The sequence below is a fragment of the Rhamphochromis sp. 'chilingali' genome (genome assembly GCF_963969265.1).
Source record: "Rhamphochromis sp. 'chilingali' genome assembly, chromosome: 16".
Taxonomy (NCBI): Eukaryota; Metazoa; Chordata; class Actinopteri; order Cichliformes; family Cichlidae; genus Rhamphochromis; species Rhamphochromis sp. 'chilingali'.
The window spans coordinates 36,118,121-36,137,350 of record NC_137943.1 but is presented as its reverse complement, the minus strand read 5'-3'; the positions used below and the strand labels follow the sequence as shown (position 1 = coordinate 36,137,350).

Sequence of the window (19,230 nt, the reverse complement as noted above, 5' to 3'; positions counted from 1 at the left end):
CCTCGGAGATGTGGACTCCCAGGAACTTGAAGCTGCTCACACGCTCCACAGCCGTCCCCTTAATGTGGATGGGTGGATGTGGGTCAGCATTCCTCCTGTAGTCCACGATGAGCTCCTTGGTCTTCTCGGTGTTAAGCAGCAGGTTGTTTCTGTCGCACCACTCAGCCAGACGATCCACCTCCTCCCTGTAGGCGGCCTCATCGTTGTCACTGATGAGGCCAATCACCGTGGTGTCATCTGCAAACTTAATGATGGTGTTGGAACCATCAGCAGGTCTGCAGTCGTGGGTGAAGAGGGAGTAGAGGAAAGGGCTCATCACACAGCCTTGTGGTACACCGGTGTTCATCGTGATTGTAGATGAGCAGCGGTTATCCAGCCGGACATGTTGGGGGCGGTTGGTCAGGAAGTCCAGTAACCATTTGCAGATGAGGGAACTGATGCCCAGGCCTGTCAGTTTCCTGATGAGCTGTGAGGGGTGGATTGTATTGAATGCTGAACTGAAGTCTATAAACAGCATTCTGGCGTAGGTGTTGTTGTTGTCCAGGTGTGAGAGGACAGAGTGCAGTGCGATGGAGACTGCATCCTCTGTGCATCCTCTGTGTATTCTAAAAGAATTTGAATCCAAGGAGGTTAAGGTGATAAGAAGAAAGTATATTTCACTTCCCCTTAAAGTAAAAGAGGTTAACTTTAAAGTCATAAATGAGATTTACCCAGATGATGTCAGGAGGCCTCCTCTCTATCTCAGCTGCACATCATGATTTTCTTTGTTGTTCACACCGTTTGTCTCCGTTTCGACATCGACCTTTCTTTTGCTTTTTGTTTATTTCTCCTGCTGTGATGCTCACTGTACATTTTAGATGCATGGATAACTAATGTTCATATTGTTGTCGACAAATAAAGTTTATTTAAAAAATTTAAAAAAAAACTCAGGGTTTCCTGCTTAGGAGTGGGTGGGGCTTCACCTCTTCTTGTTCCTGATTGGCTGCATCAGTCATGTTCCAGCTGTTGTTGGTTCTCGTGTCACCTGGTGATGTTCGTCCACATCAGCCCTCTGTGATGACATCCAGGAGTTGATAAGATAAGATAAGATAAGATAACCTTTATTAGTCCCACACTTGGGAAATTTGTTTTGTCACAGCAGGAAGTGGACAGTGCAAAAGTTATGAGGCAAAAATTAGAATACAATAAGAATAAATACAGTACACAACTGTACAGAATAGAATAAAATAAAATACTATATACAATAAGATAAAAATAGAATACAAATACAAATACTATATACAACTGAGTAAAAATACAACAATGACAGAAAGGATTATTGCACTTAGTATTATTGCATATGTATGGATGTGTGTGCTTGATCAGTTAAAGTCTTTGTTGTGGAGTCTGACAGCAGTGGGGAGGAAAGACCTGCGAAATCTCTCCGTCCCACACCGTGGGTGCCGCAGTCTCCCACTGAAGGAGCTGCTCAGTGCTGTCACAGTCTGCTGCATGGGGTGGGAGATGTTGTCCATCAGGGATGACAGCTTAGCCGCCGTTCTCCTGTCACTCACCACCTCCACTGGGTCCAGAGGGCATCCTAGAACAGAGCTGGCCCTTCGGATCACCCTGTTCAGTCTCTTCCTGTCCCCAGCAGAGATGCTGCCGCCCCAGCAGACCACGCCATAAAAGATAGCAGAAGCCACAACAGAGTCATAGAAGGTCTTCAGGAGTGGGCCCTCCACCCCAAACGACCTGAGTCTCCGCAGCAGGTACAGCCTGCTCTGCCCTTTCCTGTAGAGGGCGTCTGAGTTATGAGTCCAGTCCAGTCTGTTGTTCAGATGAACACCAAGGTACCTGTAGCTGTCCACAGCCTCAATGTCCATACCCTGGATGTTCAGTGGTTGCAGTGGAGAATGCTTGTGCCTGCGGAAGTCTACCACCAGTTCCTTGGTTTTACTGGCGTTGATCTGGAGGTAGTTCAGCTGGCACCAGTCCACAAAGTCTTGGGTCAGACCTCTGTACTCCTTGTCGTCCCCATCAGTGATGAGGCCGACTATTGCAGAGTCATCAGAGAACTTCTGCAGGAAGCACTGGGTGGAATTGTGGGAGAAGTCTGCAGTGTAGATGGTGAAGAGGAACGGAGCCAGAACCGTTCCCTGTGGGGCCCCCGTACTGCAGACGACCCTGTCCGACACACAGCCCTGAGTCCTCACATACTGTGGTCGGTCGGTGAGGTAGTCCAGGATCCAGGTAGTGAGGTGATGGTCCACTCCAGAGTTCTCCAGCTTGTCCTTCAGAACCGAGGGAAGAATAGTGTTGAAGGCACTGGAGAAATCAAAGAACATGATTCTCACAGTGCTTCCAGCGGTCTCCAGGTGAGCGAGGGAACGATGTAGGAGGTGAATGACGGCATCATCCGCTCCAATGCCAGGCTGGTAGGCAAACTGAAGTGGGTCCAGTGATGAGCTTGTTAGGCGCCGAAGCTGAGCCAGGACCAACCGCTCCAGGGTCTTCATCAGGTGGGATGTCAGAGCCACCGGCCTGTAGCTGTTGAGGTCCTTGGGGCGTGAAGTCTTTGGCACTGGTACAACACAGGAGGTTTTCCAGAGCTGTGGGACTCTTCCCAACCTCAGGCTCAGGTTGAAGAGGTGCTCCATCACCCCACACAGTTGGTCCGCGCAGGACCTGATGACCCTCGAGCTGATGCCATCTGGACCCGCTGCCTTCTTGCCATTAATCCTCCTCAGTTCCCTCCTAACCTGGGTGGTTGAGAGAGACAGGCTGGAGCCTTGTGTTGAGTGTGTATTGGATGCTGTTGTTGGGGGTGGGGGGGAGTGAGCAGGGTGAATAGAGGAGGTGTGAAGTGTCTGAGGTGGAACAGCAGCAGTGGGGGTGGGTGAGTCTGCAGCCGATGTTGTAGACTGCCTCATGGTTGAATCAAATCTGTTGAAGAAATGATTCAGTTCATTTGCCCATCTCACATCCCTCCCAAGCAGAGAGTTCTGCTGTTTGTGGCCTGAGATGGTTCTGAGGCCTCTCCAGACTTCACCAACGTTGTTTTGCTGAAGCTGGTTCTCCATCTTCTGCCTGTAGCTGTCCTTCCCATTCCTTATCAGTCCCCTCAGCTCTCTCTGCACCCTTTTCAACTCCTCTTTGTCTTTGGATTTGAAGGCCCTCCTCTTCTGCTTGAGGACGGTTTTAATTTCTGGGGTAATCCAAGGTTTGTTGTTGGAGAAACACCGTACAGTCCTGGTAGGTACAGTGTTATCCACACAGAAGTTTATATAGTCAGTAATGCATGTAGTAAGGCTGTCGATGTCCTCTCCGTGGTCATCACAAATCACCTCCCACACAGTCGACTCAAAACAGTCCTTAAGAGCCTCCTCGCTCTCCTCTGACCATCTCTGTACTGTGCGGGTGGCTGGTGGCTCCCTGCGCACTAAGGGCTCATACACAGGGACAAGGTGATCAGATCTGCCCAGGGGAGGGAGAGGTGATGAACTGTATGCCTCTTCTGCATTGGCATACAGTAAGTCCAGTGTTTTATTGACTCTGGTTGGGCAGGTCACATACTGGGTGAAGGTGGGCAGTGTGGAGTCCAGTGAGGCATGATTGAAGTCCCCTGATATTATGAGAAGGGCTCTCGGTGATTGTGTTTGCAGTCTGCTGACCACAGAGTGGAGAGAGTCACAGGCTGCATCCGCGTTGGCCGAGGGGGGGGGACATACGCTGTTATCGCGATAACATGCGAGAACTCCCGGGGCAGGTAGTACGGACGCATGCTAACGGCTAACAGCTCAATGTCTCTGCTGCAGAGTTGCTCTTTTACAGTGATGTGCCCAGGGTTACACCATCTGTCATTCACAAAAACTGCCAGTCCCCCTCCTTTCCTCTTACCGCTCTCTCTGGTCCTGTCCGCTCGCAGCAGCTGGAATCCCGGTAGTGTCACGCTTGTGTCCGGAGTTAGCGATGTTAGCCACGACTCCGTTAGCATCATAATGCTACATTGCCGGTACTCCCTCTGTGACCAGGTTAGCGACATGAGCTCATCCATCTTATTGGGCAAAGATCTTACGTTTCCAATAATTACAGAAGGAAGAGATGGTCGATAACGTCTCCTTCTCGGGCAACGGCGCTCCTTCCCAGCACGACACCCCCGTCTTTTCCTCCTCAGCTCGCTGGGAATGTCGGGTCTGTCCGCCGGCAGTACCGCTGCAGGACTCAGCGCTAACAGCTGATCCTTACTGTAAACAAAGGATCCCTGCTCTGGGTCCCCAGACACGGGTGAAAAAAGTAGAAATAAACTGAGAAAAACGACCAGAACTAGCACAAAACGGTAGAACATGGTTGCAGAGTCTAATTACTAATATGTTAGTTATAAAAAAATTACGAGAAAAAAGATAAGAAACTCAGAATGAGCAGAGCTGCTGTAACAGGCTGCCGCACTTCTTAAACACATTTGTGTTTAAGAAGCTTAAAAGCTGCGTTTCGTTTCATTTGCTTCATTTTCAGATGAAACCTCACCAGACTCCTTTAACCAAAACCAGGACAGACCGCTGCACACGACAAGCACCACCCTGTTTTCAGACAGACCCCTCTCTAAAGGTCAAAGTGACCTGGTTCCTCTGTGAACTTTAAACCACACCTGTCACTCTGTGTCCTGAATCAGCAGATATCAAACAGCTGACAATAGTAAACAACAGTCTCCACCCAGCTGATCGTGACGACACAGAGGGCGGAGGCAGAGGGCTGATCACAGGACAGGATCCAAGCATGAGAAACAGCTGGGACACATGGGAACAGCGGAAGTAAACAAAGAAAGGCGGAAGTATTGTTCACTTTCCTCGCGTGTGGCCGAGCTGAGTGTGTGAGCTGAGTGTGTGAGCTGCGGCAGCAACGATGCCTTCAGTTCAGTATCTGAGAGAGTTCATCAACGAGCGACTAACTGCTGCTGCTGAACAAATATTCTTGGAGTTTGAAAAAACGATCGTCCAGTACGAGGAAGAGATCGACCGTCAGCGCAGACTGCTGGATATCACCTGGAAACCCCAAATCAAGCTGCACAGGACAGGTGAGTGTGAATGAGCATGCGTGGACTGGCGGAGGATCTTCATCGTTAGCTAACAAAGGAAACGTGTCGCTGAGCACGTGGAAGCGCAAATGTTGCATTTTGAGAAAAAAAATATTTTGAGCAAAGAAAAGTTTAATTAATTTCTGCGTGCAGGAAATGAATTTCAGTGTTTGCTGTTATCCACATACACACAGTAACAGCGCCTCCGCTCAGATCTCTGGCTGTTACATCTCCAATCAGCTCCCTAGCTTACTGCATTCCGGAAACACGGTCCAGAATGAGGCTGGTCATCCGCATTCAGTAGTGATGTGGATACCAGTGATTTTCTTTCCGATACCAAGTAAAATTCAGGGCGGTATCGACGATACTGATCCGATACTCTTTACAAAACTTATTTTATTTATTGTATCTCAAATTATAGCGTCATCATGATTACAGGACATCAGATTACTTGTTCTTATCACTTAATAATGCAGAGTGCATCATATGGAAATAAAAAAGTTGTGCTATTTGAACACGTTGCCTGCCTGCAGCACTAAAGGACTCCGTGAGAGACGTCTGTCTCGCCCCAGCAGCACCTGTCCCTGTCCTCCTCTTCAGTCTCAACATACGCGCGTCATATTCTGTGGTACGATTTATTCTGAGGTGTTTGACAAGGTTAGTGATGTTGCCACAACCAAACATGCCAACCCTCCCGATTTTCCACCCGGACAACAAAATTGAAAAACCATATCCCAGAATTCATAGCGCGGCCCAGCCAATTCCAGTCTCCAACAACGGCGGCAGCTGCTTAGTTTTAATATCACTCTTATTTCTCTTTCTGGGTCGCAAAAAACTTTTAACAAGTTTTCAGGCCAGAATGTAGCTGTGTGAACTTGAAACATCTGAGCCGACACGTCGTCTTCAAAGCCCCGCGGTCTGTCGCTACTCGGGTCAAACATGATGTGTAAGTCACTTTGATAACTTAAAAATGTTGTTGGGCTTTTTCAGTGTTTCATTTGTTCGTGAGTAAATCGGTTTGGCTGAGATTAAAGTTATTAGATTAAATTAAACTTTATTAATCCCTCGGGAGGGTTCCTGCGGGGTTTCACACAGCTGATAAAACAGAAGAGTTTACGTCAGCGCCCGGTTATATTTAGACAGCAAGGAGCGGACGGCAGCTTCACTCCACCGAGGGCGCTCGTGGAGCACGTATGCCCGCAACACCTCACTTTTCTGCCACATGTATCCAAACCACGTCCCAGCTGTTTGTGGAGGTAAACTACGTCCACACGTGACTCCGACTACGCTCAGCCGTTGTTGTGAGTGCGCACGCGGCGAGACATTTACACAGCCGTATTTCACTCATGACTATGAAAGGCGGAAGTAGTTCCTTTGAATGTAGACAATCCGAATGTTATAGTTTCTTTCCACTGTGTCGCTGTTAATGATAAACTACAAATTTACCTTAAATTACTAAAATATCGATATTTTAATGTGAGAATCGATTCTAGAGCAGCGGTCTTCAACCTTTTTTGCGCCACGGACCGGTTTATGCCCGACCGGTCTTTAAGGTGTCGCGGATAAATACAACAAAATAAAACTAGTACCAGTACCGAAAAAAAGAAAATTTATTCATAACACACCCCAGGAAAACCAAGTTAACGATAAAAACGATAAAAAAATAACGCTGAAAACCGATAAAAACCCTGAAAACTGTACATTTCACACCTGAGCCTCAACTCTCACGGCCCGCTACCAAACGACTCACGGACCAGTACCGGTCCGAGGCCCGGGGGTTGGGGACCCCTGTTCTAGAACATAAATGACTGGTATCGGAGGAATCGATATCTCAGGATCGATACGCACATCACCAGCATTCATAAGATCCGGTGTTAGAGGCGCTCAGCTGCATGGGCGAACACGTGATCCCACCCTGGCTGACATCACAGGGGGCAGATATCCCGCTTCCCCAGTTAACCTGCATCTCGTGATGATTCTCCCAGTAAGAGAGAATCCTCACCATGTATCCAGGAACAGGTTTCCTGTGGTTTGCTCGATCAAAGGCATTAATGAAACACATGAGGATAGATGAATATGTGACCCTATACAAACCGACTGTTTCAATACGCAGCACTGAGTTTGGATGGATGCTGTGAATCACAGGGTGCTAGGACAGGAGCTAGCCTTAGACTAGCATGCTTTAAATGTTCTTTACTGTCAGAGAACCTTTGAATGGTTTGATTTAACGATTCCAGCTGAGTGTGAGCTACAGCTGAGCTTATATGAAAACTTGCATGTGCACTTAGAAAAGGCTTGAAATGCCTCAAACTTCATGCAGGCTCAGGTCTGTCTTGTCTTAGAAAAACTCAGTTTTCCAACAAAACCTGGTCACACAATCATGTTATGAGTCAGGTCAACAGTTTCCCACCTTTAGAATTATTATTATTTAAAATCATTCCATTAGTTATGTTTTTCTTTTATCCCTTTTGTTGCTCCAGAACTTAGACAGAACTGTGACATTAACCAGGAGAGGAGCTCCAGTGTGGAGCAGGAGGAACCAGAAGCTCCACAGATTAAAGAGGAACAGGAGGAACTGTGCAGCAGTCAGGAGGGAGAGCAGCTGGGACTGAAGGAGGAGCCTGAAGTTCATAATGATCCTGTGCAGTACGAGGAAGAGATGGAGCGTCAGCGCAGACTGCTGGATGTCACCTGGAAACTCCAAATCAATGGTAAATGGCCTGTATTTGTAGCGCTTTGCTTAGTGCCTAAGGGCCCCAAAGCGCTTTACGCTACATTCAGTCATCCACACACACAAAGCTGCACAGGACAGGTGAGCGTCCCTCTGAGGGAGCATCCTGATCACAGCTCTGTGGGACATGAAAGCTGCAGAGATGTTTCAGGAGGACAGAAGGTGGATGTGTGACTCCTCGACCAGTCGTCGCTGTTGTTACTAGTCGGTACCAGACGTAGTCGTTTAATCTGATCGTTACAGTTTTAATAACTGATGTCGTTCAAGTTTTGTGTCCTAATGTTCTGCAGCCATCTGCCACCAGGTGGCGCTTCGCTGTTGAGATCGCCTGATGTTTCTGTGAACAGAATGAGATCGCAGATACAGGCGGTGCAAATGGACAGGCTCCGCCTCCGCGGTTGGCGAGCAGTTCATTCATCCGTGGGCCGCTGCTCCTCCACAGTGAAAGGAGACGGCTAAGGCCGTCGGCTCCTGGGTGAGGCGTTCTGTCTGGGCGTCTCCTACCTGTAGGAGGCCCTGCAGTAGACACGCCGGAGAGGCGCCATCTCTCTGAGGCCTGGAGCGCCTCCACGTCTCCCCAGATACGCAGGAGGAGGTGGTGAAAGCGAGGTCCGAGCTGCCCTGCTGCCCCCGCCACCCGACTTCAGACGAACAGTAGAAAACGTCTGCGTGATTTATTGTTATTTCAGACGCAGCGGTGGAGTTTCCAAACAGCTCACGCTGCGCCGTGGGCCATCAGTTCAGTTTTCACAGCTTAGTCTGTCACAGTTTAATAAGACGTGTTTGTAGTGACATGCTGTCATGTTTAAGTGCAGTTGAGCGCCACGACTGATTCATGAACAGCGTGATGAATGCCTTCATGTTAGCGTTAACGTGTTCTCCGTGTCTGAGTGCTTCTTAGTTTTGGATTCGTCGCTTGGTCTCCTCGTTTCGCTGAATTCGTCACCAGGAAGGTTCCTGGTTTTAAGGGTTACAAAGGCACTGCGTACATCGCCATGGTAACTGATGGACTGTTGCATGGTAACTAAGAGAGCATTCAGGGTCACCTGATCCAGGACTAACTTTAAGCACTGTCGAGGGTGTCTGTCTCCTGAGGGGCGTATTGGCAAGAATCCGGTGTTCCAATATGTATCCTGATACAGGGTAGACGATACGCTGCGATACTAAAAGCCAGACGATGTTTGTGAAATTAAACTCGCAGTAAACAGTCCAAACTGTTAAATGATGACATGAAACATCTGAAACAAAAACACTCCAAGTTCAAAATGAACGGAGAAATTAACTTCGGCCTTATTAGAAGTCGTGTCAGCTAAAGAAACAAAAACTGCTTGACTGAAATATCAACTATTTCTTTAACATGAACACAGTAACCGTGTCACACTGAGGTCTATGATTGTAAAGTGCTTATCCAAACACTGCTCAGTGGAGCATCAACACAAAGCACTTTTCATGTGACCTTAACAGAAACAAATATGAATCAAAAATGAAACTGCTTGAAGAATCCAAGCAAACATTAACAATGTAAAGTGCTATTAAAGTCAAGTGCTAATAAAATAAAGTACAGCCCTGCAGTGTCCATCCGTGGAGCACTTTTAGTACAACCTGAAAAAGAGAATTTCCTCTTTTAAATAAAAGTGCTCATGAGACTCAACCAAAATATCAAACATCTCAGATCTGAGGTTTTACATGTTGCAGTGTTTTCTCAGTGATTTCCACATTTTTGTGCAGGAATACAAGCGGATCGACACGCTCTCAGGACACTTCTCTGTGCATTTACTGTCTGCTGCAGAGAGAAAGCTCCCTCTGGCCCTACCAACCGGCTGTTTCATCGCCTGCGTGTATGCACATGTCGGTGCTTTGGTTTGAAGCCGAACTGATTATCCAGGGAAGCGATGAACACACAATCTAGCACCGTCGATAAAATACTGTCCAGTGCAATCGGCCTGTAATTATCCACACAGCTCACTTTTGCAGCTTTGTCCTTGGCACAAGTAAAATACACATCATTGAGTCTGGTAGTATGTCACAAGCTTGGCATGAAGAGGAGCCATCATGGACAGGCCAATCATGGCATGCTCTCCTCTGACATCACCAGGGTGGCGTCCTTCATAGGCTTCAGCGCCCTGACAGCTTCTGCACATGTGATGTCAATTTATTTTTCGCTCTTCCTGACTTCTGCAGAAAGCAGAGCCGCACAGATGGCTGGTTGCTGTTCTAAAAATTGTTCTATCACATCATAGGAGCTGAAGGCTCCACTGGTCCGTTATGTGCTGTAACAGTCACGTACGATTCAGCGGCTCTCGAAGTCCAAGCGTCGCATGTCAGAGCAACTGTCTCTGCCGAGCTGAGGGAGTCCGGCACTGTCGCTTTGACTTTGGCAGAGCGATGTCCGTGATGTAACGGCGCTCCAGCGTTTTAATCACATTACGAAATCCTTTATTCTCCACAACACTCAGAGGGCGCATGTCTGTGCAAATAAGAACAAGTACTGACTGCCTTATTTTTGTTGCACGAGTTGAAGTTCCTGCTCCATGTTTGAAAAGTTAACTTCTTCAATTGTCCGTTGAGCGGGGTCGCCTCGTTTTAAAATTAGCATTTGACGCTGCGTCGCTATGGTGTCTACACACGTGTGTTCGTAAATCTGTTGTGTTACTGGAATATTTGACTCTGGCGGTGCAGATTTTACAGACTGCGTAGCTCTTGTCAAAGTCTTTACCACCTTCTTTTGTCCTGAATCCAAAATAAGTCCACACATCAGCTTTGAAAGCCGCGGGCGCCGGCTGTATCCTCTGCTCTTCAGTCATCACCAGCGCTGGGTAAGGCACTTTAGTAACTTGGTTACATTACTAGTTATTTCTATCAAAAGTAACTCAGTTACTTCAAGTTACTTGTTACTTTCAAAGTAACTAGTTACTAGGGAAAGTAACTTTGGTTTTACTCAGAATTCTCTTGTTAACGTGCTGCTTCCCTAACTGGATACCCAGCCAGACTGCCAGTCTTCTAGCTCGCTTACATGTTAGCACTGTCCTGCCACACGTGCACTGTGCCACCTACCAACAGAAAGGAAAAAATCAAGTGCATATTCCCACGAGAAAAATCCCACGCCTGGACCGTGGTCGACTGCCGCCATGATTCTAGCCTACGTCACAGCGTCACGTGTGCTTTTCACATCCAACAGGAAAACTGCAGTCGTGGTGCTTCAGAATTCAACATTCTTCATTTGTCCCGTGCACGGTTATACAGGTGCAACACGCAGTGAAACGTGACCTGATGCGCTCCTCGACTGTGCAAAGAAAAGACAGACACAGAACTTTATATACAGTGAATGAGTACATACAAGGAGGACATTATGTGCAGCAAGTGGGCGAGTTATGTACATTATATAAATAGAAATAAAATAATCTGGAAATTTACAGCTTGTGTACACTGCGTGAGGAGGGTGTTAAAGTGTCTTGTGCTGTAGCGAGGCCAGAAGGATCAGGATGATGTGGTAACGAGTCCTGTCTCAGTCACTTAAGGATGATGGGGGGGATTCAACACACGAATGGCCTGAGGATAAAAACTCCTCGTGAGCCTCTTGTTCGGATGGTGTGGAACCGTCTGCCTGATTTCAGAAGCTGGACCAGTTCGTTGCTGGGATGGGACGGGTCCAGCATCTCCTGACGACTATGACTTTTGATTGTACTCAGAACTCGGAAATTCTGCCCTCAGAGTAGGAAGATGTAGGAAACACCAGACTGCAGATGAGCTGCACACAGTGCTGGACTGGGACAAAAACTGGGCCCGGCGTTTTGACTGGAGACCAGCCGCCATTATAGGAAAAATCCCGAAGCCTTTGAATGAAACGCTGTGGTGACAGTGATGTACAGTCTTGTTGGTATATGTGTGATTTCTATACATTTTACGTCAGATAAAAACTTTGGTTGTAAGATTCAGATAATTATTTAATAACAGACATTTTAAATGAGAATAAGAAAGTATGTCTTTGTGCCCCCCTCTCCCTGTTAATGCCCTACCTGCCCCCCTGCACAGTTACCAGCTGTCAGCTGCTTAGAAAAGGATCCTGGTGTTATTTGTGTCTCAGAAACAGTTCATAACTTCCCGCTGGTTTCCTCTTTCTGGTGCAAAGTGGGCGATAAATAAACAAGAGAGAAAAGCCGATCAGCTGATCATTGATCAGTTTCATGATTGAAGTAGTAACAGGAGAGGGAGGGGGGAGAAGAAGAAACAGCTGACATTGTAAACACAGAATAACTCCAGCTTTGTGTCTTTTTCATTGTAGCTGAAGTCCGGGACAAACTGTTCCTTTTCAGCTCAACACGAAACGACGATTCTGTTTTTACGGGACTGTTGGCAACTCTACTAACGAACCTTATGAACAAAATAAAGTTCACTATCAGTAACATCATAGCACCCACCCAGCTGTATAGAAACTCCGTCATGCTAGCTAGTAGCAGTACGAGCTATTGTAACTGACTGTAAAAATTCAGCACAACGAAAATAAACTGCACCTAAACTTGGTTTATATCTGACCCGGATACACTGCAGGTCACAACTTCTTACCTGAAGTTCAGTTTAGAGCTGCCACGATTAGTCGACGATTTAATAGTCGATTAAGACTGATTTCCTGTTTTGGCTTCCCTTCATTGGCTTCCTGTTAAATCCAGAATTGAATTCAAAATCCTGCTCCTCACATACAAGGTCTTAAATAATCAGGCCCCATCTTATCTTAATGACCTTGTAGTACCATATCACCCTATTAGAGCACTTCGCTCTCGCTCTGCAGGCCTACTTGTTGTTCCTAGAGTATTTAAAAGTAGAATGGGAGGCAGAGCCTTCAGTTTTCAGGCCCCTCTTCTGTGGAACCAGCTTCCAGTTTGGATTCAGGAGACAGACACTATCTCTACTTTCAAGATCAGGCTTCAAACTTTCCTTTTTGCTAAAGCATATAGTTAGGGCTGGACCAGGTGACCCTGAATCCTCCCTTAGTTATGCTGCAATAGACGTAGGCTGCCGGGGATTCCCATGATGCATTGAGTTTTTCCTTTCCAGTCACCTTTCTCACTCACTATGTGTTAACAGACCTCTCTGCATTGAATCATATCTGTTATTAACCTCTGTCTCTCTTCCACAGCATGTTTTTATCCTGTCTTCCTTCTCTCACCCCAACCGGTCGCAGCAGATGGCCCCGCCCCTCCCTGAGCCTGGTTATGCTGGAGGTTTCTTCCTGTTAAAAGGGAGTTTTTCCTTCCCACTGTCGCCAAAGTGCTGCTCATAGGGGGTCATATGATTGTTGGGTTTTTCTCTGTATCTATGAAGCGCCTTGAGGCGACTTATGTTGTGATTTGGCGCTATATAAATAAAATTGAATTGAATTGATTTAATAGTCGACGCGTCGTTTGAAGCTTTGTAAGATCTTGAAAGACGCAGGAATAAGTAGCAGGATTTAAGAGTGTAATAACGGACTGAAACAGAAGATGGCAGCACTGCATGTACAAGGATGCCAGCTGCCGTTAAACCCCGAAGAAGAAGAAGAAGCTGTGTCCCAGAATTCATAGCGCAGCCCAGCTCAGTTTCCAACAATGGCGGTAGCTAGCTAGTTTTAATATTACTCTTATTATTCTTTCTGGGTCACAAAATAAACGTTTAACATATTTTCATGGAGAATGTAGCTGTGTAAACCTCAAATATCTGCTCAGTTTATCAAGACACCGCATATTTTCAAAAGCGCTCCGACGTTTTCGGAGACGTCTGTTACCCACTAGCTCGATAGCTAGCCGGGGGCTAGGCTCACTAGAGCCGTGAGAACACCGGACTCCCTGCAGATCGTTTTCAGACCCACCGCCGTCTTTCACTACTCAGGTTAAACATGATATATGAGTCACTTAGATAACTTAAAAATGTTGTTGTTTGGCTTTTTTCAGTATTTTATTTGTTCCTGAGTAAATCGGTTTGGCTGAGATTAAAGTTTTTACACAGCTGAATAAACGTCAAGCAGACAGCTGATTATCAGAAGTGTGAGATGCTCCAGAATTTACTCCGGTGTCCTGTTATATTTTAGATAGCAAGGAGTTTATTAAACTTCACCGAAACAATCTGCAAATTTCATTAAAATTTAACAAACTATCATCTTGTCTTTATTGTTAGTTAGCACCTTAAACACTTAAAGCTGTAAGCTAATGATAGTTCTATAAGAGCAGATGCTGCTGGTGCAGTAAGCTGTACGTTGGATGATCATCTGATTAGTCGACTATCACAATAATCGTTTGTGGCAGCCCTAGTTCAGTTCACTGCCTCGGGTCTCCCCTTCCCTCATCCACCTGCTGACTCTGTGGAAGCTCCGTCATAGCCACCACCAAACAACTGAGTTACTTTTACACATCTGCCAGCATCTGGCCAATCCACCACCTTTCACTTTTTTTTCACCTTTATACTGTTACGGGAAAAAAAAAAAAAAAAGGAAAAAAAACCATCGGCCCACCGAGTCCAGCTATGGCTGCATATGTGTTTAGTAGTAATTTCTTTTTTTAGAGGGCTAGAAAAACAACCGTTTTCAAGGGCGTTGCCATATTGGAATCCCGAGTTCTCTGATGAGGCTAACCAGAACGTCATTTACTCGAGTGTGACATTATTCCCAGGTCTGTGTTCCAATTTAAGCCGAACGCAACACACAAAGTAACGAGTAACGAGCCTATCGAAATCCCAGTAACGATTAACGCGATCGTGATTTTGGCATAATAACCAGTTACCGTGCTCATTACCACAATAATAACTTAGTTACTGTAACGCGTTACTTAATAACGTGTTAGTCCCTAAACTGGTCATCAGTTAGCACAACTGGCCACACATCCACTGTTCTACTTTGGTTTTGGCAAACTAGACGCTTCTACAGTTATCGCGACACCTCGTTTTTCCGTCTACGTAAAGGCGGTAAAACTGCAAACTAGTGGCTGGAGTTTTAATTGCAACATACAAAAGAAATACACAGTAAATGCATGTAATTTTTTCAATTAAAAAAAAAATAGATAACACTGATTTTGAATATCGATTCAGTATTATTACACGAAATATCACGATATTTCAATGTATCGATATTTTCTTACATCCCTATGTCTCCTGAATCCTCTTTGTCCTTCCAGACCTCGGACAGCAGCACATCTGTAAGGAGGAGGAGGAGGAGGTTCTCCCTGAGCAGCAGCTCTGGAACCAGGAGAGGAGCTCCAGTGTGGACCAGGAGGAACCAGAAGCTCCACAGATTAAAGAGGAAGAGGAGGAACTGTGCAGCAGTCAGGAGGGAGAGCAGCTGGGACTGAAGGAGGAGCCTGGTACCTTCATGGTGACTGCTGCTGAGGAAGGAGAGCACAGTGAACCAGGAGGAGACGGGGAGCAGCTCCTCTGTGATGACTCTCCTCAAAGTGAAAGCACAGATGAAGAATCCAGCAAGTGTGAAGAGTCAGGGTTAAGTGAAACTGAGGAGCCGGTTCCAAAGAGACAAAAGAGAGACAGAAGTCGTGGTGTTGTAGAGAGCGCGCCTGTCTCAGAGAGTCCATGTAATGCTGCCACAGGTCGAAAGTCTGATGTTTCTAAGAATCAATCCTGGGGGAAAAAACACCATACCAATGTGAATTCACTTGTTTGCAAAATATGTGGGGGGAAATTTAGTAGAACCTATTTGGCTGTCCACATGAGACTTCACACAGGTGAGAAACCATATTCTTGTCATACATGTGGGAAACGTTTTAATCAAAGCAGTACTTTGCGTAGCCATGTGAGAACCCACACAGGTGAGAGACCTTATTCCTGCGATACATGTGGGAAAAGTTTCGGTCAGAGTGCTGCATTGTATATCCATAAGGCAGTTCACTCAGAAAGACTGTTTTCCTGTGATATATGTGGAAAAAGTTTCAGTCATAAAAACTATTTGCCCATCCACATGACCACTCACACCGATGAGAAGCCGTATGTTTGTGAAATATGTGGGAAAACGTTTGGTCACAGCTCTGTTTTTTACAGTCACAGGAAAATACACCAAAGTAGGGAATCGGTTTCTTGTGAAATATGCGGGAAAACATACTCAGAAAAAAGCGCTGTTAAACGCCACATGAGAACTCACACGGGGGAGAAACCGCATTCCTGTGAAATATGTGGGGCAAAATTCCGTGAATTGAAGAGTTTGAAAAGGCACAAGGAAAAGCACACGGGCGAAGGGCCGTATTCCTGTGACAAATGTGGGACGAGGTTCAAACGAGGCAATCACTTTTTCCTCCACATGGAAACGAAAATATGTGAGAAGCAGAGTTCCTCTGAAACAGGAGAAGAGTTTCAAAGAAATCATTCATCCACATGAGATGAATGATTTCTTTGGCAAGTTGTAGTAGAAATACCCGTGAACCGAAGCTTGAGGAACAAGCGTGTCATTTTTATGAGATTGGAGAAAAAACCCATAAATATGAGCACCAAACATTTTTTACTCTGGAGCTGTGATTCTGGTTTTATAATTTTTTTAAATTGAAAGTGAGCTCATGAGGATGGGCAGGGGGAGGTGCTCTTCTTTCCCAGGTTCACAAATCGCATTGTTGTTATTTTGTCATTTTTTTGTTCAAATGTGTGAACTTGATTGAAAAATATGTTGGCGTAGTGTTTGTTTGATGTCGTGTTCCTGTTTGTGGTTTTATTGACACGCTGAAGCTGAAAAGCAGTTTTCGTTTGTTCTCATGCATTTGTATTTTGTGATTTCATCAGCCTTCAGAGGTGATCCTAACAAACTGCCCCGGTGTAACCTGATGTCGTAGAACGTGCAGTGTAAATAAAGTTTGTTTCTCTCAGTTGCTGCCTGCTGTGGATTTATGATCCTTTGAAACAGCCTCCTCATAAAGCCTGTTTGAATGTGGAGACTGTGCAGTCAGAATGAAGCTTGCGGGAGGTTTTAATCTGAGTGTGGAGGAGGATGTGCTCTGACAGTAGGGATGGGTACCGGTGTCTGGTGCCATGATGGCACTGGTTCTGACATAAATGGTAGTAACCAGACCGAAAAGCAGCGAACATTTTGGTGCTTTATTTCGGTGCTTTTTTTTCCTGAGCTGTGATACACTTCTAGCCAATCATTTTACGTTTCCCAGGATAGTAGGCGGGGCCAGGTACGTACGTTCAGTTAGAGCAGAGCTACAGATTAAAAATGTCCAAGGCGAAGCGGTCAAAAGTCTGGTTGTACTTCACAGCAAAATATGCAAACTCAGCAGCAACAAGTGCTTTAAGCTGATACTGTGATACTGTCAAAGGAGGTAACACCTCGAATCTGATGAAACAGCTGGCGACGCATAGCGTTTTTTTTTAAAAGCCAAGAAATGCGCCGTATTTGGTAGCTTGCTGCGAGACCTCACACTGTGCACGTTGGGTGTGGTGCCAGTTATCGGACCCGGAGCAACATCCCCCAAAAACCCGAAGAGGAGAGTCCTGGCCCCTAGCCCTGCCAGTGTAGCAGAAATGATGAGGATGATGATGCAGCAGCAGCCGTTCTTCTCTGCGTGAGTAGCTTAATGTTGTTAGTGTGTAATTTACGTTGAGTAGGCTAACCACGTTATTACATTAATGCATGTAAGGTGAACTAGCAAACATCATCATAGCTACATGCTGCTGTCTTCTTGTTTGATGGCAGATACTCCCTTCACCCTGGCCAAAAAGGCTAAAATGACCAAAGAAAAAGTGGAAAACAGTTAAACATGAGAGGTTTAGGACAAAGTTTGTGTTTTTTCCATTGTTTAAGCACTGCTTCCAGCCAAGAGTGATACCATATATGCCCTATAGCTGCAGAAAAGGCTAACATTGTTATCTTTTTACAAAAAACCAGCTGAACATGAGAGGTTTTTGGACAAAGTTTGTGTTCTCCATTCTTTAAGCACCGGTTCGAGCACCGTTTAATCACCGGCACCGTTTCAAAAGTACCGATTTGGCACCGGTATCGGATAAAACCTAAACGATACCCATCCCTATCTGACAGTGCTGCAGTCACGAGCCTGTGCTTTTGAAACAGGTGCATTTAAAGAGGAGTGAGGAAGCTCATGGGAAACAAAGGCTTCTGCAGGTGGAAGCCACTGAAAAGTTTCTCACTAGTGTTGTTTTGTTAGGGTCGGTGTCACCACTTGTCGCGTGAGGTCATACCTGGATTCCACAGAGGTCGCACAGCCGACTCCTCCAGGTGTCGCATCGATATGAGTCAGTGGCAGAAAGTTTGCTTTGTCTTGCACTCTCAGGAGCACGGAGGAGGTTCCAGGAGAGCTGGACAGGGTCTTAGACGCCCTTTGACCATTATGAAGACCAACGTCTGCTGCTGTGTGCCACGATGCAAGATGAACACTGAGAGAGCTACGGTGTGACCTCGAGCGGGCTGTCGGTGTGACTGTGACCAAACCATCGGAAACAGGTTTAGTCACAAAGGTTTCAGGGGACCAGGCTTCAGACGAAGTAACAGAGTCTGGAGGGGAGACTGAGCCGGCACCGACATCAGGAAGACATTAAAATTAAAGGTGAGCCATTATTTTCTGCCCGGCTTCAAGAAGCTTCTGCTTTTCAAAGGTTCTAGAAAAATATCGTGTTTGTAAAACATTTTTAACTGACACCACTAAAAAGCATTAACTAGCTCGTTAACAGTGATGGGAATAACAGCGTTATTGAACTAATTACTATTCCTATTGTTACAACGCCGTTACAGGTACTAACAAGAATATGTGGTGCGGTCGTGCTACTATTTTTGAACAAACTGTGTTCAGCTTACTGCACCTTATATCAGCTGCAGGAAGTAGCTGTAAGTAATCTGGGCTGTCGCGCTCCCGCGGACGGTGATCACGATCACTGTCTAGCACAGGGGTGGGCAATCTCAGTCCACGAGGGCCGGTGTTCTGCAGGTTTTAGATGTGTCCTCGAACCAACACAGCTGATTTAAATGGCTGAATTAGCTCCTCAACATGTCCTGAAGTTCTCCAGGCCTGGTAACGAACTAATCATGTGATTCAGGTGTGTTGACCCTAGCACAACAGCAGTGCTGCTGTTTGACTGGTGCTGGTGGGGGGGGGGAGAGATGCTGTGCTCGCTGGCAGCTGAACAAAACTCATCTGCTGTAAATGTAATCGCACTGCATCTGTTTACAGCAAGTCTGCTCACGTGCAGTGAAGCTGTGTGTGTGTGTTACGAGGCGTGCTGTCAGCAGTGGCGGCGTGCAGCCCTCATTATTCTGTCGACACGCCTTGTACGGTAACCCAGCCTGTGTGAGTGTATGCGTGGCTCAGCGCCAAGCGTAAGGCGCCACTTTACGAGCAGGATGATCTCACCTCGACCCTCCTCTGAACACAGCGTGCATTCAGCAGCGTGTGCAGCTGTGAATGGAGGGCTTGTCTCAGAGACGCTGGGGTGGTGGCAGCAGATGCGCGCTTGTTATACTGGAGCTGTGACT

At 46.3% G+C, this 19,230-nt stretch overlaps 1 protein-coding gene across 1 annotated transcript; it reads left to right on the top strand.

The window, feature by feature from the left end:
• Positions 1-4,881: 4,881 nt before the first annotated feature.
• Positions 4,882-16,609, top strand: LOC308412494 (uncharacterized protein; the record flags this gene model as incomplete). The annotated part of the gene is made up of 3 exons (XM_080906902.1): positions 4,882-5,053; positions 7,534-7,764; positions 14,924-16,609. 3 exons carry the CDS (start codon positions 4,882-4,884, stop codon positions 16,129-16,131), a joined length of 1,611 nt encoding a protein of 536 aa, XP_080763028.1. The 3' UTR covers positions 16,132-16,609.
• Between the last annotated feature and the right edge of the window lie 2,621 nt (positions 16,610-19,230).